General features: G+C 45.0%; 1 protein-coding gene across 1 annotated transcript in view; it reads right to left on the bottom strand.

The window, feature by feature from the left end:
- Positions 1-3,635: 3,635 nt before the first annotated feature.
- TMEM184C (transmembrane protein 184C) overlaps positions 3,636-26,617 on the bottom strand; it is a 105,959-nt gene continuing 82,977 nt past the window's right edge. The window contains exons 9-10 of the mRNA XM_063920585.1: positions 24,102-24,273; positions 3,636-6,407 (exon numbers count right to left, since the gene is read on the bottom strand). Coding sequence (XP_063776655.1) covers positions 6,100-6,407; positions 24,102-24,273 — 480 coding nt within the window. The 3' untranslated portion in view covers positions 3,636-6,099. The remainder of the gene's footprint in view (positions 6,408-24,101; positions 24,274-26,617) is intronic.

A 26,617-nucleotide genomic window follows, 5' to 3' on the forward strand; every position in this document is an offset into this window, starting at 1 on the left:
ATGGGCTGCCTGCTGCAGTCTTCTTCCCTTTCCTCTATCCCTGGGCAGATATGACTCTTATAGGGACGAAAGGACTGAGGCTGAAAAGACGGTGTCTTTTTCTGCAGAGATGTGACTTAGGGTAAAAAACGGTGGATTTTCCAGCAGTTGCCGTGGCCACCAGGTCCCATGGACCGACCCCAAATAACTCCTCCCCTTTATACGGCAATACATCTTTGTGCCGTTTGGAATCTGCATCACCTGACCACTGTCGTGTCCATAAACATCTTCTTGCAGATATGGACATCGCATTTACTCTTGATGCCAGAGTGCAAATATCCCTCTGCGCATCTCGCATATATAGAAATGCATCCTTTAAATGCTCTATAGTCAATAAAATACTGTCCCTGTCAAGGGTATCAATATTTTTAGTCAGGGAATCCGACCAAGCCACCTCAGCTCTGCACATCCAGGCTGAGGCGATCGCTGGTCGCAGTATAACACCAGCATGTGTGTGTATACTTTTCAGGATATTTTCCAGCCTCCTATCAGCTGGCTCCTTAAGTACGGCCCTATCTGTAGATGGTACCGCCACTTGTTCTGATAAGCATGTGAGCGCCTTATCCACCCTAAGGGGTGTTTCCCAACGCGCCCTAACTTCTGGCGGGAAAGGGTATACCGCCAATAATTTTCTATCGGGGGAAACCCACGCATCATCACACACTTCATTTAATTTATCTGATTCAGGAAAAACTACAGGTAGTTTTTTCACATCCCACATAATACCCTTTTTTGTGGTACTTGTAGTATCAGAAATATGTAACACCTCCTTCATTGCCCTTAACGTGTGGCCCTAAAGGAAAATACGTTTGTTTCTTCACCGTCGACACTGAAAATAGTGTCCGTGTCTGGGTCTGTGTCGACCGACTGAGGTAAATGGGCGTTTTACAGCCCCTGACGGTGTTTGAGACGCCTGGACAGGTACTAATTTGATCGCCGTCCGTCTCATGTCGTCAACCGGCTTGCAGCGTGTTGACATTATCACGTAATTCCATAAATAAGCCATCCATTCCGGTGTCGACTCCCTAGAGAGTGACATCACCATTACAGGCAATTTGCTCCGCCTCCTCACCAACATTTTCCTCATACATGTCGACACACACGTACCGACATACAGCACACACATAGGGAATGCTCTGATAGAGGACAGGACCCACTAGCCCTTTGGGGAGACAGAGGGAGAGTTTGCCAGCACACACCAAAACGCTATAATTATACAGGGACAACCTTTATATAAGTGTTCCTCCCTTATAGCATTTAATATATATATTCATATCGCCAAATCAGTGCCCCCCCTCTCTGTTTTAACCCTGTTTCTGTAGTGCAGTGCAGGGGAGAGCATGGGAGCCTTCCCACCAGCATTTCTGTGAGGGAAAATGGCGCTGTGTGCTGAGGAGAATAGGCTCCGCCCCCTTTTTGGCGGGCTTCTTCTCCGGAGTTTGTGATATCTGGCAGGGGTTAAATACATCCATATAGCCTCAAGGGCTATATGTGATGTATTTTTCGCCATACAGGTATTATACATTGCTGCCCAGGGCGCCCCCCCCCCGCGCCCTGCACCCTCCGTGACCGCTGTGTGAAGTGTGCTGACAACAATGGCGCACAGCTGCAGTGCTGTGCGCTACCTGATGAAGACTGAAAGTCTTCTGCCGCCTGGTTCCGGACCTCTTCAATCTTCAGCATCTGCAAGGGGGGTCGGCGGCGCGGCTCCGGGACGAACCCCAGGGCGAGACCTGTGTTCCGACTCCCTCTGGAGCTAATGGTGTCCAGTAGCCTAAGAAGCCAATCCATCCTGCACGCAGGTGAGTTCACTTCTCTCCCCTAAGTCCCTCGTAGCAGTGAGCCTGTTGCCAGCAGGACTCACTGAAAATAAAGAACCTAAAAACTTTTTCTAAGCAACTCTTTAAGAGAGCCACCTAGATTGCACCCTGCTCGGACGGGCACAAAAACCTAACTGAGGCTTGGAGGAGGGTCATAGGGGGAGGAGCCAGTACACACCATGTGATCCTAAAACTTACTTTTTGTGCCCTGTCTCCTGCGGAGCCGCTAATCCCCATGGTCCTGACGGAGTCCCCAGCATCCACTAGGACGTTAGAGAAACTGACAAACTGGAGCTTTACAATTAGAAGTAGAGTGGGATGTAATGGAGTCCGAGACAGCCGGTGGTGCTGGATGTCGACAGATCGTGGACGTTTTTTTTTTTCAAGGGGGCAATCACTTACTAGGTAAAAACATGCTTTTTAAGTGATTGCCCCTTTAAAAAAACATCCAAGATCGTCCAGCATCCTGCACCTCCGACGATCTTGGACTCCATTAAATCCCACCCATAATGATTAATCCCTATCCAGGTTTACAGAGCTGAATGACAGAACTTTAGAAAATGTCACTGCCATCTATTTACATTACATAACTGACATTTTACTTTGGAAGACTACCAAGCAAGAGATTCCCATTTAAAGGGGAAACCAACATATGCTTACATTTCATTTATATTTGCCAACATTTTAATCTGAAAATACAACTTTGGCATTTATTAATAGCAATCAAGGCCATATTTCATCTAAGCTATATGACACTTCATTATATTATTGTGTTGTGAACAAAGTTACATTAGACTTCATATTTATCATCACTGTGAAGCTGTATCTCTACACTATTGCGGGGTAGAAGTACACACAGTTGTGTTGCCAGAACACACTAGTTCCAAATGCTATGTTCTCTTAACGTTGTACATTTTGAGATGTGTTCAAATCAAAAACGGCCTGTCTTTTGGGCCATGGCTCCTACATTTAGTATAGCGCTTGCTCTCTAGTGTATGACATTTTAATGCTTTTCTGATTTACGCATTTGCTAGTTATCACTGAGGCTGGCTACACATGCTACATTTTGTGGGTCATTCCGAGTTGATTGCTCGCTAGCAGTTTTTAGCAGCCATGCAAACGCATTGTCGCCGTCCACTGGAGAGTGTATTTTCGCTTTGCAGAAGTGCGAATGCTTGTGAAGCAGGGCGCCTGTAAAATCTCTGTGCAAAACATGACCAGCCCTGTAGTTACTCTTCGTGTGCATTGATTCTAACGACGGAGGGCCGGCTTTTGACGTGACACACCCGCCCAGCCACGCCTGCATTTTTCCAGGCACGCATGCGTTTTTCCTAACACTCCCAGAAAATGGTCAGTTGCCACCCAGAAACGCCTGTCAATCTCCTTGCGATCGGCTGTGTGACTGAAAGCTTTGCTAGAACCTGTGCAAAACCATGATGCTCTTTGTACCCGTACATCGCGCGTGCGCATTGCGGTGGATACGCATGCGCAGATTAGCCATTTTTTTTCACTGATCGCTACGCAGCGAACAACGGCAGCTAGCGATCAACTCGGAATGACCCCCATTGTCAGTACTATGTGGCCGAAATGATCCAGCCACTCAATCCATGGGGAAACCGGATCAATCTTATTCAATGTGGTCACTTACATGTGAGATGGATATTGGGTCCTGCAGCTCAGGAGTGACTAGCAGGAACAGCCTGAGTGTAGCTAGAAATTCCTGTTGCAAGGTAGCAGAAGTAATAAACATTTTGCGGTCAGCTCTGTAGAAAGTACTTACAGTAGGCAATGTTTTATTTGAGTGCAGTGGCATCTGGTGTGCTCCATAGGAAGGTTTTAACCCTGCAGCAAGGGAGGTGTTGCATATTGAAATAAATACAACTAGTACTTCGAGACACAGGCCGCTAAAACACATGAATTGCCAAAATATACAGTAGATCAACTAAGCGAACCCATCCAAATGCGTTAGGTGTATTCCCTAACACAGTACTACATAAATGCGAACATGACATTGCAGAGGATAGACGTGTTTAAGAAGAAATACATTGAACATGAACTTTTCAACAAAATTACATTCAAATAGTCTTTTTCCCTATAATAGAATCCTGAACTCCACCACTGCGAGTGACCTTTCTAACAATATCACAGAACACAATATACACGTTATAATAAAAGAAGAGGGCAAATGGAGTTTCAGTCTTACGTAACACAAAGCTGTTAGAACCTAGAGGAGACTCAGCCGGGAACGAACGAACGTACTGTGCTTTGTGGTGACTTGGCAGCGCATACATCTATACTAGTTCTTTCTGCTCCGGAGTGGTACAGACAATGTATAAATAAAGCTCTGTGGTATAAAGCATATGGCAGGTGGTGGAAGATAATCAGGAGTAAAAGAAGTGGCATATAATTGTCAATGACTAACTAAAAACGGTGTTGTTTAAATAAACAATGTCCATTCAATAAAGCCATAATTTACATCTAAATTAGTATGGGGTACTTTTTTAAATAAATTTTATATTTTAGTATTAATTAGTTTAATGCTGCCAAGTTACGTTAATTTTTGTAATTATTATTTTTCTCACTATTATTAGATTTTGCCACTCCCCAATTTATTTTGCTCCCATTTGAGAGTTGATGTCTTACTAGCAAATGCTGCGGACAGAGAGGCTTTATATAGATTACTGGTGTCTGTGTTTAAAATGACCTTGCAGAATAATTGTTCAGTGTATAAATGCCTCCTGCAATGATTTATATAATCAGAAGATTACAAATCAAACATCCAGAATTTTAGTTTTAGAATACAGCTTAGCTGTTAAGATTCAGTTTAAATGTGTGCTGTACATGTAGATCAAAATATTACAATTAGTGGATATTTTTAAATTAAAAAAAAAGGTATCAACTTTATAAGGCTGGGGGAAAAAATGTGCAAAGAAAATAAAAAGATTAACTTCGAACCTTCAGTTAAATGTCTTACCACTGAACCCCAGTGTGGTCGGTGTTTCCAAAATTAAGGATTTTTCTTGCATTACATCATTTTGTTTAATGTTAATAGAAATATTCAACCTTCAGATGATTTTACTTTATCTTTCTGTTAACTTTCACAGCAACCTTTATACAGGGTGAGGCAAACAAAAAGACTCCCAGATTTTAAAGGTAACAAAAAAGGCATGGTAAATGCTATTCAAAGTTTAGTACATAATCTACTAAAAATGCACGGAACACCGTTAATTTTCAATTGGTTTTGAACATGACATTGTCCAGATGGTGGCCTTCGATCGTGATACACATTTGTAGTCCGTTTCTGAAGTTTTGCATCACTCGGCGGGTTATTTCCGGCGTTATCGCTGCAATTTCTTGACGAAGCTCACATTCATTTGTCTGGCTACATTAACAAGTAGAATATTCGTTACTGGCCGAAAACAATCCTCATCAGTTTTATGAAAAGCCTCTACACAGCCAGCGGGGTCATCTGACAGATGAGGTCTGCAAACATCGACCAAGAACCATTAATGGCTGCTATACACCAAGAAATTATGATATTATATTCAAGACCAATTGTACTATAATGTACTATAATTTTGAATAGCATTGACCATACCTTTTTTGTTAACCTTTAAAATCTGTGAGTTTTTTTTGTTTGTTTTTTTGCCTTACCCTGCATCATCTAGGTACAGTTGTTTGTATTAATTGGTCTTGGATATTACACAAAACTCTTTTAAACCTGTTGTCAGTGTATGGGGTAGAATGTCATCACTATATTATAAACATGTGTTCTATCTGGATGATATAAAGACTTTGTTGAGCCCCCCACCTAATAAAAATCTATAAATAAAAAATAAATAAATAGAATCCAGAAAGATAAAGTAAAGTTTTACATTAAAAAAAAAAAATCAAGATGACATGTAGCAACAAATAAAATGAGTCATCTGAAGATATACGACTCCCTTTAAGATTTGTTTTGCCTTCATAGTATAAGATATCAAATATATTTAATCAAGCTAGGCCACCTATTCTTATGAAAGTCAGCTTTCTTCACCTCTGTGGTAGTACACAACAAGAACCAGAAACCTTTACATATAAAATAAGAAAAGTACAAATCTGAAAATAACGCCAAAGTGGGCGTCATCCAGATCTAACTTTCTGACAGCAGCAGATGCCCATGCCGGCACCATTTTTCCTAGAGGCGATTCAAGTCATGAGAAAATTTGGCACGGTTTCCTGTGCCACAGAATTAAGAGAACTAGCGCTTGCTGCTCTCGTGAGATACCTCCACATCATCGAGTTCAGGTGCTGGCACAGGTAGCTCAGGTAGCTCTTGCTCAGGAGACTCTGCGCTGTAGAGCTCCTCAGGAGCGGTTGCAGATGTGGGTGTAGTTTGAGGTGTTACTGTCTGACCAAACCCTTGATAGTGTCCAGATGGAGATGGGGGAATAGAAGAAACTGCAGATATAGGATCCTGAGTTGAGGAGGACAGCAAGCTCGTATGTTCATTCTGCTCCAGGTCATCGGAGAAAAACATCTTTCTAGGCCGGCCCAATACGGTCCTCCCTGTAAAACAGAAAATATGTTCCATTCTTCAAATGAACTGAGATGTAACCATCCTCATCACTGAATTGAAAAAGATGACAATCCCAATAAAAATTTACAAGACAAGTGTTTTCAGAAAAAGTTTATGTTTAATATACATCTACTGTATACCATACCAGTAATGCTACAACAATGGATTGTTTCTTAAATTTACACATGTTCCTGATATGGAGCACCCAATGAGCAAATGTCCTCCACTCTTCAAGGTCTAAATAAGCAATCTTATACAAAGCACTTTATTTAATAAGCCCACTCAGAACCTATATAATGGGAAACCTGTGTATACACATCACATGGGCATGGAAACAGATCTGTGTTAACTACACTGCTCAAAAAAATAAAAGGGAACACTTAAACAACACAATGTAACTCCAAGTCAATCACACTTCTGTGAAATCAAACTGTCCACTTAGGAAGCAACACTGATTGACAATCAATTTCACATGCTGTTGTGCAAATGAAATAGACAACAGGTGGAAATTATAGGCAATTAGCAAGACACCCCCAATAAAGGAGTTGTTCTGCAGGTGGTGACCACAGACCACTTCTCAGCTCCTATGCTTTCTGGCTGATGTTTTGGTCACTTTTGAAAGCTGGCGGTGCTTTCACTCTAGTGGTAGCATGAGACGGAGTCTACAACCCACACAAGTGGCTCAGGTAGTGCGCTCATCCAGGATGGCACATCAATGCAAGCTGTGGCAAGAAGGATCGCTGTGTCTGTCAGCGTAGTGTCCAGAGCATGGAGGCGCTACCAGGAGACAGGCCAGTACATCAGGAGACGTGGAGGAGGCCTTAGGAGGGCAACAACCCAGCAGCAAGACCGCTACCTCCGCCTTTGTGCAAGGAGGAACAGGAGGAGCACTGCCAGAGCCCTGCAAAATGACCTCCAGCAACTCACAAATGTGCATGTGTCTACTCAAACGATCAGAAACAGACTCAATGAGGGTGGTATGAGGGCCCGACGTCCACAGGTGGGGGTTGTGCTTATAGCCCAACATCGTGCAGGACGTTTGGCATTTGCCAGAGAACACCAAGATTGGCAAATTCGCCACTGGCGCCCTGTGCTCTTCACAGATGAAAGCAGGTTCTCACTGAGCACATGTGACAGACGTGACAGAGTCTAGAGACGCCAAGGAGAACGTTCTGCTGCCTGCAACATGACCGGTTTGGCAGTGGGTCAGTAATGGTGTGGAATCCTAGTTCTATGGTTTTGCTGGGGTGCGCTCCCTGGGTCACTACGGGTATTGTTTCTTTATATAGAAGGGGGAAATTCTCCTCACTGGACAGCTTATCAGCAGTACTTCCTTGTTCCGATATAACACGATGTCCTCAAAAAAAGAAAAAGTACTGCTGATAAGCTGTCCAGTGAGGAGAATTTCCCCCTTCTACATAAAGAAACAATACCCGTAGTGACCCAGGGAGCGCACCCCAGCAAAACCATAGAACTAGGATTGAACTTTTTGGGAAATTGATAACCGTCCCAGCTGGGAGACTGCAGCACCTCTGAACTGAAGCGCCATCTGTACATTTGTTTCTCAGTAATGGTGTGGGGTGACATTTCTTTGGGGGGCCGCACAGCCCTCCATGTGCTCGCCAGTGGTAGCCTGACTGCCATTAGGTACCGAGATGATATCCTCAGACTCCTTGAGAGACCATATGCTGGTGCGGTTGGCTCTGGGTTCCTCCTAATGCAAGACAATTCTAGACCTCATGTGGCTGGAGTGTGTCAGCAGTTCCTGCAAGACGAAGGCATTGATGCTATGGACTGGCCCTTCCGTTCCCCAGACCTGAATCCAATTGAGCACATCTGGGACATCCATCCACCAACGCCATGTTGCACCACAGACTGTTCAGGAGTTGGCGGATGCTTTAGTCCAGGTCTGGGAGGAGATCCCTCAGGAGACCATCCGCCACCTCATCAGGAGCATGCCCAGGCGTTGTAGGGAGGTCATACAGGCACGTGAAGGCCACACACACACTACTGAGCCTCATTTTGACTTGTTTTAAGGATATTACATCAAAGTTGGATCAGCCTGTAGTGTGTTTTTCCACTTTAATTTTGAGTGCGACTCCAAATCCAGACCTCCATGGGTTAATAAATTTGATTTCCATTGATAATTTTTGTGTGATTTTGTTGTCAGCACATTCAACTATGTAAAGAACAAAGTATTTAATAAAAATATTTAATTCATTCAGATCTAGGATGTGTTATTTTAGTGTGCCCTTTATTTTTTTGAGCAGTGTATATGACATTGTCATTATTGATTCAACAACAACTAGGCCAACATGAATAAGCCAGTAGTGCAGTGTGTAGCGGATCTAGTGTAGTGATGTAGTACAGTGTATAGGGGTATGTAATATAGTTATGTAGTGAAGCATATATGGGGATGCAGTGTAGCATGTAAATGGTATGTACAGTAGTGTAGTGATGTAGTGCAGCATATAGGGGGATGTACATAGTGCAGCGTATAGGGAGGATGTAGTGTAGTAATGTAGTGCAGCGTATAGGGGGGGATGTAGTGTAGTAATGTACTGCAGCGTATAGGGGGGATGTAGTGTAGTAATGTACTGCAGCGTATAGGGCAGTGATGGGGAACCTTATGAACTCCAGCTGTTGTTGAACTACACATCCCAGCATGCCCTGCTACAGTTTTGTTATTTAGCCATGCTAAAACTGTAGCAAGGCATGCTGGGATGTGAAGTTCGGCATATAGGGGGATATAGGGGGATGTAGTGTAGTAATGTAGTACAGTGTATAGGGGGATGTAGCATAGTGATGTAGTGCAGTGCAGGGGGGGATGTAGTGTAGTGATGTAGTCACAGCATATAGGGCGATGTAGTGTAGTGGTGTAATGCAGCATCTAAGGGGATGTAGTGTAGTGATGTGCAGCCTATAGGGGGATGTAGTGCAGTGTATATGGGCATGTAATCTAGTGATGTAGTGCAACATATAGGGACAAACTTGGGGGCATGTAGCGGAACATGCGGCTGGGGGCCATGTGACAAAGAAGCTTTTGACATTTGGGGCACAAATGGGGGAATGTGGGGAAAACACTTCTGTGGAGAGGGCACAGGCTCACATTGCAACAAGGTACTTACCGCCTTGTTTTTTTAGCGCGTGGGGGAAGGGGCCCAAATAATACTATCTCCGCCACAAAATTACATTTCAAAGTCCAAGTCTCAGCCTTACTGAGATACTGTGGTGGGACCCTGAGAGAGCCGTGCATAAACAAATGTCCTCAAACAAGTCGTGTTATGATGGAAGGTAGGGCAAATTTATCAAATACAAATGCAAGAATGAAGAAAATTATATTTTATTCTATTATTACTTCTACAGGTGGTTCTACAAGCTACTGAATGACAGGGTGTACATACTTTTCACACATGGCTTTGTCATGTTGGCTTATTTTTCAGTGATTTAAGTTATGACAAAATAAAATGTATTATTTCTCAAATATAGATTTTTTTTTAAAGGACTTTGGCCTTAATTCTGAGGTGGGAGTAAAAATAAATAAATAAAAAAATAAAAAATAGCAAGTAACTATGCACCTTGACAAAACCATGTTGCACTGCAGATGGGGCAGATGTACAGCAAAAAGTGAGAGATTTTGATTTGATGGGGGAGTGTTCAAACACAAATCTAAATTGCAGGGTAAAATAAAGCTGTCCAGCATTTGTGGACTACATGCAACAGTAGCCAGTATTTACCCTGCATACAAAAAAAAAGGACAAAAAAACCCCAACATTTGTTTAGGTGCAGTTACTAGCTCTTTTTGCTCTACTGCCACCTCAGGAGGTAAGGTACTCAGGCCCTTGTGAAGAAGAGTCCATTGTTAGTTATGTCCTGACATGTAAAAACAGATTTGAAAGAGGCTGTAACTTAATTTATTTTTGTTATCCCAAATATACACTGCTGTCCCCCAAATGTCCTACATATAAATTAATGGGGTCAATCCAATTAGTTGAGAGTTGTTTCAGGAAACTCGCATTCATTCGTAGGAATGCACTCTGCCGGGGGAGTTTTCCAATCCAATTAAAAATGGCTATTCACAGTAATCGCAGCGGGGGTTTGTAAACGGTCAGTCATATGCGATTAGAGAAGTGCGTGAAAAGTGGGGTGACCTTTCTGGACCCAAAGACAATGTAAATTTTGTTTGCAGAATCATAGAAGGCTGTTAGTGCTCATACGGAAATTACAGGAGATGTGTAAACAGTGTTAGATGCCCAATTTGTGCATTTAAAAAAAAAAAAAAGTAGATAAAAAGCAAACTTTTTTGTTTACATTCATAAAAAAAAAGAAGAAGATTTTAGGGGTACTTTGAGATTACTTTAAAAATGTATTTAAAAAAAACTAAATTTGGGGTGCATAAAGCAACGAAAAAGTTGATTTTGAGGTCATTTGAGGCTATTTTTTTGTAAACACCAAAAAATGACGTAATTATTGGACTAATTAACCCAAATGGAAACTTCTAATTACCTAATTAGAAACATAGAAACATAGAATTTGACGGCAGATAAGAACCACTTGGCCCATCTAGTCTGCCCCTTTTTTTTTTATCCTTTAGGTAATCTCAACCCTTTTTGAACCTTAATTCTTTGTAAGGATATTCATATGCCTATTCCAAGCATGTTTAAATTGCTCTACAGTCTTAGCCTCTACCGCCTCTGATGGGAGGCTATTCCACTTATCCACTACCCTTTCTGTGAAATAATTTTTCCTTACATTTCCCCTGAACCTACCTCCCTCCAGTTTCAGTGTATATCCTTGAGTTCTAATACTTCTCTTCCTTTGAAGAATGTTTCCCTCCTGAACTTTGTTAAAACCTTTGGTATATTTGAAAGTTTCTATCATGTCTCCCCTTTCCCTTCTCTCCTCCATACTATACATGTTAAGATCTTTTAGCCTTTCCGGGTAAGTTTTGTGATGTAGGCCATGCACCACTTTAGTTGCCCTTCTTTGTACACTCTCTAATGTATTTATATCCTTCTGGAGATACAGTCTCCAGAACTGGACACAGTATTCCAGATGAGGCCGCACCAATAACCTATACAGTGGCATTATTACTTCTCTTTTCCTGCTACTGATTCCTCTCCCTATGCAACCAAGCATCTGACTTGCCTCTCTCATTGCTTTGTTGCATTGCTGTCCTGCCTTCAAGTCACTTGAAATAGTGACTCCTAAATCCCTTTCCTCCTCAATAGTTTCCATTATAGTACCCTTGATACTATATTTAGACTTTGGGTTTTTGAGACCCAAGTGCATGATTTTGCATTTTTTAGCATTAAACTGTAGTTGCCATGTTCTTGACCATTCCCACCCCAATTAGTCATTGGGGGGGGGGGAGGGGAACGGTGCCCAAAGTGTTCTGCACGGTGTTACGATTTTTTAACCCTCAAATAAGTATTTTCCCTACCATCTCTGCCAGGGGCAAATGGAAAAGAGGATTTTGGTACTTCCCGAAAAATTAATTTCTCTGAATTCACTCGGGGACACTGGAGATCTTAGACAGCTGGGGTGTGAAGGATGCAGACCGGAGGTAGCACAATATAATAATTAAAAAAATAATTATGCACAGCTGGATCCTCCCCCTTCACGCCCCCTAATCCCTCCAGTTTGAAAAATTGACGGAGAGAAAAGGGAACATGAAAAATCAAAGCCATATAGGAAGGACCCGACCTTACCAACAAGTCAAACAGCAACCAGGAACTATGAACAGAATAAGCAAACTGAACTAAATTTAACAAGAACACGCAGGCTGACAGCACTGAGGCGGGCGTCCAGTGTCCCCGAATGGATTCAGAGAAATGGGTTTATCGGTAAGTACCAAAATCCTCTTTTCTCTTTCATCCACTAGCGGGCACTGGAGATCTTAGACAGCTGGGGACGTACCAAAGATACTCCCATGGGCGGGAGTGCGGTCCGAAGCCTGAAGAACCAAATGTCCAAAACTTGCATCTCTAGATGCAAACATATCAAACCTGTAGAATCAAGTGAGCATGTGTGCTGATGACCACGTTGTAGCTCTGCAAAGTTGGGTAGTGGAGGCTCCTCTACCCGCAGCCCATGAAGCACCCACTGATCTGGTGGTATGAGCACCTACCTGAAAAAGAAACCCTCTTACCACTAGCGATATATGCCTGCTTTATGGTTAGTCGTATCCATCTGGCCAAGGTTTGTTTTGAAGCCGGTCAACCCCCCCTGGGTCTATCATACAAAGCATCAGATTTCCTAACAGAAGTCGTAGCCTTACGTAAACCCACAAGGCTCTGACCACATCCAAGGACAAATCCCCCTCTGCCAATCCTTGGAAGGAGGGGACCACAATCGGTTGATGTGGAAACCCGAAATCACCTTAGGTAAAAACTCTGCTTTTGTACGGAGCTCCGCTCTATCTTCATGAAAAACTAGGGAAGGATTTTTACATGACCAAGCCCCTAACTCTGAGACCCTCCACGCTGATGCCAAAGTTAAGAGCAGCATTACTTTCCATCTAATTTATTTCAGATCTGCCCTTTCCAAAGGCTCAAAAACTGCTAAATTAAGATCCCACGGGGCCGTGGGAGGACGAAAAGGTGGCTGTATTCTCAACACACCCTGTAAAAATGTCTGCAAGGACGCTAGACGTTGCTGGGAAAGGATCGAGAGGGCCGAGACCCATACCTTCAAGGATTCCAATCTCAAACCTCCATCCAAACCATTTTGGAGGAACCTCAAAAGTCTAGTAAGGCGGAACTCTCTGGGATCCCAACTCTTAGGCTGGCATCAGTCCATGTATCTCTTCCGGATTCTGTAGTAGTGTGCCGCAGTGACTGGCTTCCGTGCAGCTAACATGGTAGGAATAGCTGATTTCGGGATACCCGTCTCTTAGTTTCCTGGTCTCAAGAACCATGCCGACAAACGTAGATGGTTCAGGTCTGGGTGAAGGAATGGGCCTTGTGACAACAGGTCCTCCCTCTGCGGCAGTCTCCAAGGATCTTCCGCCAGGAGTCCCCTCAGGTCCGAGTACCAACTTCTGCGAGGCCAGTCTGGCGCTATTAAAATCACCCACGGTCTTTCCCGTTTGACCTTCTTTTAACACTCTTGGTAAAAGGGGGAAGGGCGGGAAGATGTACACCAGTTCGGATGTCAAGGGGATATCGCCAGGGCATCCAACGCCTCTGCTGCCAGATCCCTCGTCCTGGTCACATATCTTGGCAGCTGATGGTTGTTCTAAGAGGCCATCAGGTCTATCTGTGGTAGACCCCACCTTCTCACCACTACATCAAATACTTGTGGGTGTAGACACCACTCCCCTGGATGCATATCTTGATGACTGAGGTAGTCTGTGTCCCAATTTTCCATTCCTGGAATGAAGACTGCCAATAGGATTATGTTGCGCCTTTCTGTCCAAGACAGAATCTTTGTGGCATCTTTTAAAGCCATGCGGCTTTTTGTTCCTCCCTGACGGTTTATGTATGCTGTTGCTGTCACATTGTCTGACTGCACTCTCACGTGTTGGGCCCATACTAGGTTTTCCACCAAAAGTAGTGCATTGTAAATGGCCCTTAGCTCCAGTACATTTATCGGGAGACTGCTCTCCTGCGGCGGCCATCTTCCCTGAAACTGATGGCTGTCCAGTACTGCTCCCCATCCTCTGAGACTGGCATCTGTTAAAATTTTCCAATCCCAGATTCCAAACCTCTTTCCCACTGCCAGGTCCTTGTGGACAGGCCACCAAATTAATGAGGTCCTGTCCTGGGGAAACAAGCAAATCCTTCGGTGAAGAAGTAAATGCATGCCTGCCCTCTGAGCAATCAGATTCAGCTGAAATGGAATGTAGCCTGCCATATTGGATCACTTCGAAGGATGCTACCATCTTTCCTAGAAGCCGTACAGAAAGATGCAGAGAGACTGTTTGATTCTGTAGAACCAGACGTACCATTTCCTTGATGTCTCGAATCTTGTCTTATGGGAGATGCACCTTCAGATGTATCGTATATAAAATAAAAGAGCCAGGAATTGAATCCTCTGCGTCGGTTGCAGATGCATTTTTTGAAATTCACGATCCAGCCGTGTCGAATCAGAAACTGATGCGTGATCTGAGCATCCTGGATCAACTGGTCCTGAGAGGGGGCTTTGATAAGAAGGTTGTCCAGATACGGTACTATCATTACTTCTAACGATCTCAATTTCGCTACTATGATAGCTATGATCTTTGTGGAGACTCTCTGGGCTGATGATAGACCAGACGGTAGAGCTCTGAACTGGTAACCTTAAATAGGCTTGGTGTGGAGTGCAAATTGGGACATGGAGGTACGCATCCTTTATGTCCAGCGACACCATGAACTCCGGATGCTCCAGTCCCTCAATAACTGACTGTATTGATTCCATCTTGAATCTGTAAACCGTCAGGAATTGAACCTTTAAATTGAGGATTGGCCTGACAGACCCATCCGGTTTTGGCACTACAAAAAGATTTGAATAAAATCCTATTCTTCTTTGAGAAGTCGGGGCAGGCATAATTACTTCCGTCTGAAGTAACTTTTGAATAGCCGTGTCTAATGCCCTCTCACCCTTTGTGGGCACCGAGGAATGCCTGTTGTAAAGAACGGACTGTGAGGGTGGATTTGAAAATCTATCTTGTAACCCTGGGAGATAATATTCTGGTGAGGTTTCGGCCCAGGTGTCCCAAAACCTTTCCAACCGTGCGCCCACCATTAGAGACCCAAGGTAAGCTGGGAGACCATCATTCCACGGTCTTGTCAGCAGGTTTAGGGTCCTGCTTTCGGGTTGTGAACTGGGAATGGCTTATGCCCGTTTCATGAGCTTGACCGCCAAAACCTCTTCCTGTAGCTTGAAAGGATTGAGAACTAAATGAATAGAACACCGGACCAGAATAATTTCTGCTGACCGGTGGCGTGGTTCTAGGATACGTGGTAGGCAGAAAAGTAGACTTTCCTGCTGTTGCTTGTGAAATCCAATAGTCTAATTCCGGACCAAATAAAACTTTCCCTACAAAGGGGATTGCCTCCACTGCCTTCTTGGAATCACTTGCCATTCTCTGAGCCACAGAATCCTTCTGGCCGATATAGCCAAAGCCGAGATGCTTGACGCTATCCTGCTAGCTTGGCAAATGTATATGGCCAACTACCGGATATGCTCCGCTAGTCGAACTACCTCTTCTTGGCTATTATCCTCCACCACTGCCTGAACTATTTGACCAGCCCAAGCTACAATAGCCTTATTTACCCAAGCACTGACAATTGTCAGTCTTTGTCAGCCACAAAAATTGATTTTAATGCCGTATCCAACTTACGATCTGACACATCCTTTAGTTTAGTTACGCTTGGTATCAGTAAGATTGTCTTCTTTGACAGTCTAGCCAGGGAGGTGTCCACAATCGGAGGAACCTCCCACTTAGACATGACTCCCTTGGGCAGTGGGTAATTAGCCGTGAACTTTTTGGGGATTTGAAAGGGTCTATCTGGCTGCTTCCAAGCTTCCCCCATTTGATCCTGGAGAGAATGAGGAATCGGGAAAACAGCAGTTTGCGGTTTCTGAGACTCAAAGAGATCAAAGACTTCAGGTTCCTTAACCTCATCTTCTTTGAAGTTAAGGACCTGTTTTACTGTTTTAATAAGAGATGCTAATCCCTTAATCTCAGCATCCTCCTCCTGAGGACTGACATCAATTATTGCCTCTACTGACTCTCCCTCCTCTATGAGACCCTCCTCAGACTCTTCCTGTAGGAGAGGGAGGGGTCTCTTTACCACTTTACACACATTCTTATCTATCTGTGCGAGATGAGTAATTCGAATTAGGAATTCCTCTCTAGTTTTGGAAAAGTCCGCAGGCCATTCTAAATGCTGCTTGCGGGATTCGGCCAATTCCTTAGAAATATCTGCTAGGGCATTTTCCCATGACCCGGACGGACCACTGCTCCCTGGTTGAGCACCCATTCCCAAACATGTGTCGCACACGGAGCGTGCTCTTTTTACCACATTTTAAACATACACAACAAATTTTTGTGGTATTGGTTGGTGCTTTAGACATGTTAACATACTCACACACCAATCGGCAGTACTTTCACCCTATTAGAATAGGAGGAGAAAGACCGTATGGATATAAGGAGCAATGAAGATTTTTTTTTTTAACCAGCCGGATGTTTGCAACCCTCATACCACCAACTGCTGATACAGCTTGAGTTAACCAGGTTGAAAATTCAGATGCTCCTTCTCCTCAGGAACTGTCAGCAGAGTCCCTTAGAAGACAAAACATGTAGTTTTAGAACAAATATATTCAGAAAGATTACAGCAGCTAACCCAATTAAAACTGCCCTCTTCAAACAGCGCCAGTAATTTCAATCCATTGTAAGGAATCACCGTACATCCTAAACCTATAATTCCCCTTCTGTGACCGGACTCTAAACATGTCCGCCCCCGTCAGAAAGGTAAAGCCCGCTAAAGCTGCGTGCCTAATTAAGGCATAAAACGAGTTTTATGGTAAGAACTTACCTTTGTTAAAACTCTTTCTGCGAGGTACACTGGGCCCCACAAGGATAAACATAGGGGATGTCCTAAAGCAGTTCCTTATGGGAGGGGACGCACTGTAGCGGGCACAAGAACCCTGCGTCCAAAGGAAGCATCCTGGGAAGCGGCAGTATTGAAGGCATAGAACCTTATGAACGTGTTCACAGAGGACTACGTAGCCGCATTGCACAATTGTTCAAGGGTCGCACCACGGCGGGTCGCCCAAGAAGGTCCAACAGACAGAGTAGAATGGGCCGTAATGTGAGCAGGAGTTGATAGACCAGCCTTCACATAAGCATGTGCAATCACCATTCTAATCCATCTGGCCAAAGTCTGCTTGTGAGCAGGCCAGCCCCGTTTGTGAAATCCAAACAGCACAAAGAGAGAATCAGATATTCTAATCGAAGCAGTTCTCTTCACATAGATACGGAGAGCCCGTACCACATCCAAAGACCGCTCTTTGGGAGACAGATCAGGAGAAACAAGTGCCAGAACCACAATCTCCTGGTTAAGGTGGAACGAAGAAACCACCTTAGGTAAATATCTGGAACGAGTCCTAAGAACCGCCCGGCCACGGTGAAATATCAGATACGGGGAACTACAGGACAAGGCACCCAAATCCGACACTCTTCTAGCTGAAGCAATAGCCAGCAGAAACACCACCTTAAGGGAAAGCCACTTAAGATCAGCTGAACCAAGAGGTTCAAACGGAGACTCTTGTAACGCCTCCAAAACCACCGACAAGTCCCAAGGAGCCACAGGCGGGACATAGGGAGGTTGGATACGCAACACACCCTGAGTAAAGGTATGCACATCAGGTAAGGTCGCAATATTTCTCTGAAACCACACCAACAAGGCAGATATTTGAACCTTGAGGGAGGCCAGACGCTGGCCTAAGTCCAGGCCCTGCTGAGGAAAAGCCAACAACTTGGCTATACTAAACTTGGAAGGGTCATAATCGTTAGATGCGCACCAAACAAAGTAAGAATTCCAGACCCTATAGTAAATCCGAGCCGAAGCCGGTTTCCAGGCCCGCAACATAGTTTGAATGACCGCCTCAGAAAACCCTTTAGCCATCAAGACGGAAGCTTCAAGAGCCATGCCGTCAAAGACAGCCGGGCTAGGTCCTGTTAGACACAGGGGCCCTGAACGAGGAGGTCTGGGCGTTGTGGAAGTAGAATGTGGACGCTCTGACGATAGGCCTTGCAGTGCCGTCTGTGCCACGCTGGAGCTATGAGAAGCAGATTTCCTTTTTCTTGATTGAACTTCCGAATTACCCTGGGCAGGAGTGACACGTACGGCAGCCGAAACCTCCACGGCACCGCCAGCGCATGACGCCATCAGATCTACGTCTGGAAGGCCCCACTTTTCCACTAGGAGTTGAAACACTTCTGGATGGAGGCCCCACTCGCCGGCATGTACGTCCTGATGACTGAGAAAGTCCGCTTCCCAATTCTGGACTCCCGGAATGAATATTGCCGATATGGCCGGTAGATGGCGTTCCGCCCAATGTAGAATCTGTGAGACTTCCTTCATTGCCAAACGGCTTCGAGTGCCGCATTGATGATTTATGTAAGCCACTGTGGTGGCGTTGTCTGACTGTACTTGAACAGGACGGTTCTGAATTAAATGCTGGGCCAGGTTCAACGCATTGAAGACCGCCCGCAATTCCAGAATGTTGATCGAGAGGAGGGATTCCTCCTTGGTCCACCGACCCTGAAGTGAGTGTTGCTCCAGCACCGCACCCCAACCTCTTAGACTGGCATCTGTCATCAACAGGACCCAGCTGGATATCCAGAAGGGACGGCCCCTGCACAATTGTCAGTCCTGGAGCCACCAGAGCAGCGACAGACGGACCTCCGGAGTCAATGAGATCATGTGAGACCTGATCCGGTGAGACAGGCCGTCCCACTTGGCTAGAATCAGCCTCTGGAGGGGGCGAGAATGGAATGGAGCATACTCCACCATGTCAAATGCTGACACCATGAGGCCCAGCACCTGCATCGCCGAATGTATCGACACTTGCGGACGAGAAAGGAAGCAACGAATCCTGTCCTGAAGCTTCAGGACTTTCTCCTGAGACAAGAACAACCTCTGGTTGTGAGTGTCCAATAGCGCTCCCAGGTGCACCATGCTCTGAGCTGGGACCAGGGAGGATTTATTCCAGTTGATGAGCCACCCGTGGGCTTGTAGAAACCGGACAGTCATATCCAGATGACGTAGGAGAAGTTCTGGGGAATTTGCCAGGATTAACAAGTCGTCCAGATACGGCAGTATCCTGACCTCTTGACGGCGGAGTACCACCGTCATCACCGCCATAACTTTTGTGAAGACTCGCGGAGCCGTAGTTAAACCAAAAGGTAACGCCCGAAACTGGTAATGGAGGTTGCCAATCGCAAACCTCAGGTATTGCTGATGTGACGCTGCTATAGGAATATGCAGGTAAGCATCCTGTATGTCCAGGGAGACCATGTAGTCCCCAGGTTCCAAGGCCAGAACTATAGAGTGAAGGGCACCTGTACTACGACTCCTGTATCCAGGAGGGTCTGTACCACCGAATGCAGAGTGTTTGCCTTTGTCTGGTCCAACGCGACGTCTGTCCAGCAAAATCGATGAGGGGGTCGGTTTTTGAAGGCTATGGCGTAACCTCGAGTGACGACTTCCCGTACCCAGGTATCTGAAGTGGTCTTCAACCATTCCTGGGTATATCCTAGAAGCCGGCCCCCCACCCTGGGATCCCCCAGGGGGAGGCCCGCCCCGTCATGCGGCAGGCTTATCGGTCTTGGAAGCTGGCTGACGGGCCGCCCAGGCTCTTTTGGGCTTTGGCTTACCAGGTTTGGAAGTGCGGGCCTGCTTGTTGTACGCCTGACCTTTTGCTTTACCTGAAGGACGAAAGGAAGTACCTTTAGCCTTCGACACAGAAGGAGCGGTACTTGGCAGACAGGCAGTTTTGGCAGTAAACAGAATATCTCCCTTGAAAGGGAGTACCTACAGGATTTTTCTAGAGTCCAGATCCACAGACCAGGATCTCAGCCACAATATCCGGCGAGCCAGGACTGATGTAGTAGAGGCCTTGGCTGCAAGGATACCGGCATCAGAAGCCGCCTCTTTAATATAGTGAGAAGCTGTGACAATATATGACAAGCATTGTCTAGCATGGTCAGAAGAGATTTCAGCTTCTAACTCCAAGGCCCATGCTTCAATAGCCTCTGCAGCCCATGTTGCTGCAATAGTGGGCCTTTGTGCAGCACCCGTGAGGGTGTAAATCGCGTTTATCCGTAGGCTCTTTTAGAGACGTGACGGTAGTGACAGGTAGAGATGAGGAAACCACCATCCTAGCCACATGTGAGTCTACTGGAGGAGGCGTTTCCCAATTTTTAGACAGCTCTGGCGCAAGGGGATAGCGAGCCAGCATCTTATTTTGAGGCACAAACTTCTTACCCGGGTTTTCCCAGGGTTCCTGACGTATATCCACTAGGTGGTCAGAGTGAGGTAAAACTTGTTTAACCACCTTCTGATGCTTGAACCTATCTGGTTTCTTAGGAGGGACGGATGGCTCGGGATCATCCGTAATCTGTAAAATCAACTTAATAGCCTCCAAAAGATCAGGAACATCCACATGTGAACTACCCTCCCCATAAGCATTATCTGTGTCAGAATCTGTGGGGTCAGTGTAAGTGCCATCTTCATCAGACAAGGTGTCAGTGACAGCAGTGGATTGTGAGGAGATAAGAACTCGCTTAGAGGACCCCTTGGGCTTGGGCGAGCGAGGGTCAGACTTTTTAGTAGTCAGGGACTGGTTTAACTTCTTCAATTGAGCAGATAAATTGTCCGCCCATGGCGGGTTAGCTGCAGGGACCACATACGGTTGCACCGGCATAGGGGGTCCCATAGGGGGTGTTAGTTTATTAACTAGCGTATGCAGAAGCGTGGAAAAAGCGGCCCACGGTGAGTCATTATGTACCTCCGTTGCCACAGTCCCACTGGGGGGCAAGGAGCCCCCAGAACCAGAGCCCACAGCTGCTATATTCTCTTCATATTGATCTGTGGCTTCAGCAACACTTGCAGTGTGTTCCGCCCCAGAACCGTTACCTTCAGAAGCAGACATGATATAACTTGCAGTATCAGGTAACACAGTACAATTGGCAGCAGCACAATGGGGGTAATTCAGAGTTGATCGCAGCAGGAACTTTGTTAGCAGTTGGGCAAAACCATGAGCACTGCAGGGGGGCAGATATAACATGTGCAGAGAGAGTTATATTTGGGTGGGTTATTTTGTTTCTGTGCAGGGTAAATACTGGCTGCTTTATTTTTACACTGCAATTTAGATTGCAGATTGAACACACCACACCCAAATCTAACTGTCTCTGCACATGTTATATCTGCCCCCCTGCAGTGCACATGGTTTTGCCCAACTGCTAACAAAGTTCCTGCTGCGATCAACTCAGAATTACCCCCAATACCTCTTACCCAAACCCCTGCGCAGTGTAGTCAGCACAAGCAGAGATATAGGAGAGATATGGTGACTAAAATCACAGAGAAAAATACGTATTAAAGTATATCTTGTGAAAATCCTATATAAAACCTGACGCACCAAGCCCCCTCAGGTTACAGAATATAGGGATAGCAAGTTGAGTGAGAGACACGAAATGGAAACCACTCAGCCAGCTAATGCACACACATATAGTCACAGTTGTACAATGCAGAGGTTATTACTAACAATAATACTGCACTGGACCAGCTTATATAGCTATGTAGTCAATAGATATAACACTGCACAGTAAGAACTGGATGTTTATCACAGGGTAAATGTACTAGAAAACCCTGGCTAAATGCACTCTTTCTTAACTAACACGGTCTAATAGGCAGGTAGAATACTTAAGTGTCATGTAAAGTCACAGCGCTGACAACCAGGCGGCTTTACACAGGAGGATTTGCCCAAGCAGTCCCAGGAACAGTGTAGCTGAGAGAAATGGCGCCCAGACACTGACAGGGAGTGAGGGAGAGACAGATATGCAGCTCCAGGGCGGGAACATTTGCGGGAAATGGCGCCCTGGGGCTGGGGGAGGGGCTCCAGGTCTAAGCCTTTTATCCCTGCTGGCAAAACCACCGGGTACTGTGGGCTACTATTAAAATGGTTTTAACGGAAAACCTGACCTGCACCCATGCCCTGGTGATCTAGTGGGATCGCCTGTACCGCCAACAGTGTCCACCGCCAGCGTACGCGGCCCGCCCCCCACTGACCGCGCCGGATCACGATAAAGTACGGGTCCCGCAAGCGGGACCCACTTACCACCTCCCGAAGCACGGCCACGTGATCCCGGAGAGCCCCCGTCGTGTGTGCCTGACCATGGAAGAAAACCGGAGCCTCCTGCTGTAGTTACCCAGCAACCAGGGCTCGGGAGTGTACAGCGCCGCTGGGGAGAGCTGGAGCTGCAGCAGTGAATGTCTCCTGACATTTACACACTGCTGCTGCCCTTGTAGTCTTCACTTTTTCTTCAAAAAAGCTCTTCTTAGGGCTGCCCAGAGCAGCCCCTCTGTTACGTGCCTGCTATCTGCGGCACCAACTACAAAACTGAGCTCCTGTGCAGGGAGGCGGGGTTATAGAGGAGGCGGCGCTATGCATTCTGGGAACAGTCAAAGCTTTTCAGCCTGTTGGTGCCTCGGATCAAGATCCTACTCTATACCCCCTATGTCTATCCTTGTGGAGCCCAGTGTACCCCGCAGCAGAAAAATGGACGCTATTGATCTTTTATATTCACATCACCGCTTATCTAACAGTGCTGAGAGCCCACCTGCTGCTCTGCCTCACTGTACATTCCCGATGTTGCACGCCTGCAAGAAGCCCTAATGTCCGCCCCCCTCCGCAGCTCTATGTACCAGTGCTTTCCCCCTGCATAGTCACCAGCACTCCAGAGCCCCCCGGTCCCACTCTGGCTTCCTCACAGCCTGTAGCTGCCTGCGCAGTTCAGCCGCTGGGTCTCCTCCTGCTTTAGCGGTGACTTCAGCAGCCGTGAGTTATGTTTAATTTCTTGTCGGACTAACACTGTAGTGGGGAAAAGATACTCTGTAGCTGGGGGGGGGGGGGGGAGAATAGGACGCTCTGCTGCCCGCTACCTGCACCCTAAATGCCGCTTCTCAGTACTCGCTGCAATGCTGCCCCTTATATTGAGAAACAAAAATAAATTAATTCTCATATGGAGCAAGCGCTCCTTTTCTGTGCTGCCACCTCCACCACAACTTTTCAAACTGGAGGGATTAGGGGGAATGAAGGGGGAGGAGCCAGCTGTGCATAATTTTTTTTTTCATTATATTGTGCTACCGCTGGTATGCATCTTTCACACCATAGCTGTCTAAGATCTCCAGTGTCACCTAGTGGATGAAAGAGAAAAATGCGAGTATACTGTAGTTAAATGAGAGTTGCTTATTGGATTGCAAAATGCGAATTTGCAGAGAAAACGGCAACTCGCACCTAATAGGACTGTCCCCAATATGTGAAAAAAGCCTGTAGTTAATGGTCATACTAGATTTGGTGAACGCCACTGCCTGCTGCTGTGGAACTACACTTTGACACAATTTTAGCTTGTCCAAACAGCAAAATATTTGTCAGGGCATGCTGGGATGTTTGATTCCAGATTAGCAGCATCACGTTTTTTCTATTCATCCTTTCCATTTGGCCTATGCATCTGTGTACATTTTACCCTTCTCCTATATTGTTATCTAAATTTGGTTGGGGATCATATTGTGATGTTGTAAGTGGGTGATTTTCAGTATTGTCTGTGTTATGATATGGTTTGTAATGAAAACGTATGGGAACGGTGTGTTTTGGGGCTGTAGATGTGTGTTATTCCGAAACTATGGAATATTAAATTCCAACGCGATAAGATCATTTTTACAAAAAGAAAAATTTATTTTTCAAGGAGACTTAACTTATTAGTAAATGGATTTAAGAAAGCAGTCTATTTCCAAGTTTCCAAAGTGCAAATATAAATGTTGCAATATAAAATTTCTTCAAGAGTATTGGTGGCATTTTTGATAATATATTCAGAAATATTTGCATAATTTGCTAGAATCATCATTATCTAAAAGTGCAATATGTCAAAAGTGAATTAGTGTTTACCTATTGCACAAGAAATTTACACTTACCAACATTGCGTACTTGTTCAGATATATCTGCTCGGATATCAGATACATCCCACATAGCAAGAAAAGAGTCAAAACATGATCCTTCTTCAGCCTCCTGAACATAAGGCTTGTATGAAAAGCTAAAATGATGAGCTATGGCTGCCAGGAACATCTCCACACAAATAACAAAATCCTGATTAAAAGGATATCAAGAGCTTAGACAGAGTGAAACATTAAGATGAACAAACATTACAAGCTGTAAAGCTAATTTGTTGTAAGACATAAAAACAAATTTGAAACAAAATTACAATAAATAAGTTATGTAAGAGATTCTTTTTTTCCCCTTTTTTTTAGTGATGGAAAATAGAAATGTTCTTAAAATTTTACACACATTCTTTAGAACTAAACTAATATATAAACAAGAAAAAAAAGGAGAATGTAAGCGAGTGAAGACTGAATGGATACATGTCTGCTGAAACCTTACTAAATGGATAGGTTAGAAACTGTTAACTAAGCTTCACATTCCAGTAAACAGCACTAGAAATGGGCACTAGCACTAATTTTCAAAGAAAATTATCTTTTGCGAGCGAATACTGCTTTAAATGAGAGATGTTTATTGAAGAGTAAAGTCCTATACACACTAGGCGATTTCAGCTTTAAAAATAAGCGGTAATGACATAAAAGTCGTTATTGTTTATTTTTAAGGCTTATATCGTCCAGCGTGTTTGGGGGTAATGTTGGTGAAGGATAAACGATGAGTGCTCCCGCACACCGTTCAGTGATCACTAATATTGAGCTGACATGCAGCTGAACCCGTCAATGCCGGGCTGAGCTGCATGTCCGGAAATGCCAGCGGTGACGTCACTGAACGTTATCGCCAGACTATAATGTTCAGTGTGTACGCAGTATATCGTTGAACACTATTGTCCAACGTTATAGTCGTCTGTCGCCGGCATTCCACTTTCGGGTAGTGTGTACCCGCCTTAAGTGTGGTCCAGGCAATGGAGAAAACACACAACAACATCTGGTAGCTTTCATGAAAGGGCAAAATGCAGTTTATGAAGGAAATTAAAAAAAAGTGGTATGAGGAGATTTTACACACACACACACACACACACACACACACACACACACACACACCACCAGATGTGCAGTGCTGGACCTAAGGCATGAATCATCTTCTGCTAGCAGTCCACTATGCAAAGCTCTAGTTTCACTTCCTGAATATAACCAGGCATCAATACAGAAAGTCATCTAGATAGATTGTAATCTAGCCAATCTATTATTTTCCTTGAAAAAAAAAACAAACAAAAACAATTTTGATTGATCTTGGGAACAACATATTTGAGGATATCTATCATCTTTAACTGACAAATTTCCCCCCCCAAAAAATCACTCAGAAATTGACATTTTTGAATTAGGTGAAGAACATGCGTTTAGGACCTCATTCAGTATGGATTGCAGATTCTGCTAAAAAGCAGAATCTGCAATCCTTTCAATCGCATGCTGGGGGCGCCCATCGCAGGGAAAGGCTATTCGGCATGCTACTCACTGCGATCGCACTCTACTTGCAATGGCAGCGCAATTAGAGCTTGGCCGCAGAAACTATGGAAGCCTCCTGGTGTCGCGACGCCACTTTTTCGATTGGAGTGGCTGCGTGTGACGACATGCAGCCTCCCAGAAAAACACAGCCGTTTCCCCAGTGCCACCCCAAAAACGCTCGTCGCCGCCCCTCGAACGCCTCTGCCTGTCAGGCAGAGGTGTTTGCAGTAAATGCGGGCCGACCGCATTAACTGTGCATGTATGCGCAAGATGGGACCTGTGCATGCGGGTCCAGTCCCTGAAATTGTGGGCGCATTGCCTTTGCAACCTGAATTAGGCCCTTAATCTTATCCAAAATTATTTTATTTTGTTTTTATAAATATTTTTTTTCAGATTTGCAAAAAATAATATTTTTTTCAAACATGAGAACATCGGTTGGCACCATTGGAACATGAAAAAATATTGCGACTTTCATTTTAATAGCCTTGACCGTCGCCTAGAACACAGCAGGGGCTTGGGGGAGTTAATTTACGCACTTCCCCAGTGGCTGCTATTGTTTGCAGCTGCCACATGGGGGACTCCTGCCGTTCAGACCGATCAGCAGTGATCGGCAGCACAGTACACTGGGGGAGGGTGCAGAGAGGCAGAGGGACCTTCCTGTCCCTCTGAGAGCAGCAGCGGAGGAAATTTTCCCTTACCTTCAGCTGCAAACACTGTCTGACTTGTCGCATCCTGTGCGACCATGTCAGATAAAGCACTTGCTGGTATGGTCACATCTGATGCGACCATGCCTGACAAGTGGTTAATCAGAGAAAATCTATTAGCACATCCAAGTCTCTATTTGTATGTGCCATGTGGAATGAAGCTACCAGTAGGAATTGCTAAAATGCCTGTTCCCACTACTGTTATTACAATGTTCTTAACTTTGTTGTGACTGGAATGTTTTTATCATTTATGACCAGGCCACTTTTATGTATTTTTATTTATTTCAAAAG

The sequence above is a fragment of the Pseudophryne corroboree genome, chromosome 1 (assembly GCF_028390025.1).
Source record: "Pseudophryne corroboree isolate aPseCor3 chromosome 1, aPseCor3.hap2, whole genome shotgun sequence".
NCBI classification, from domain to species: domain Eukaryota; kingdom Metazoa; phylum Chordata; class Amphibia; order Anura; family Myobatrachidae; genus Pseudophryne; species Pseudophryne corroboree.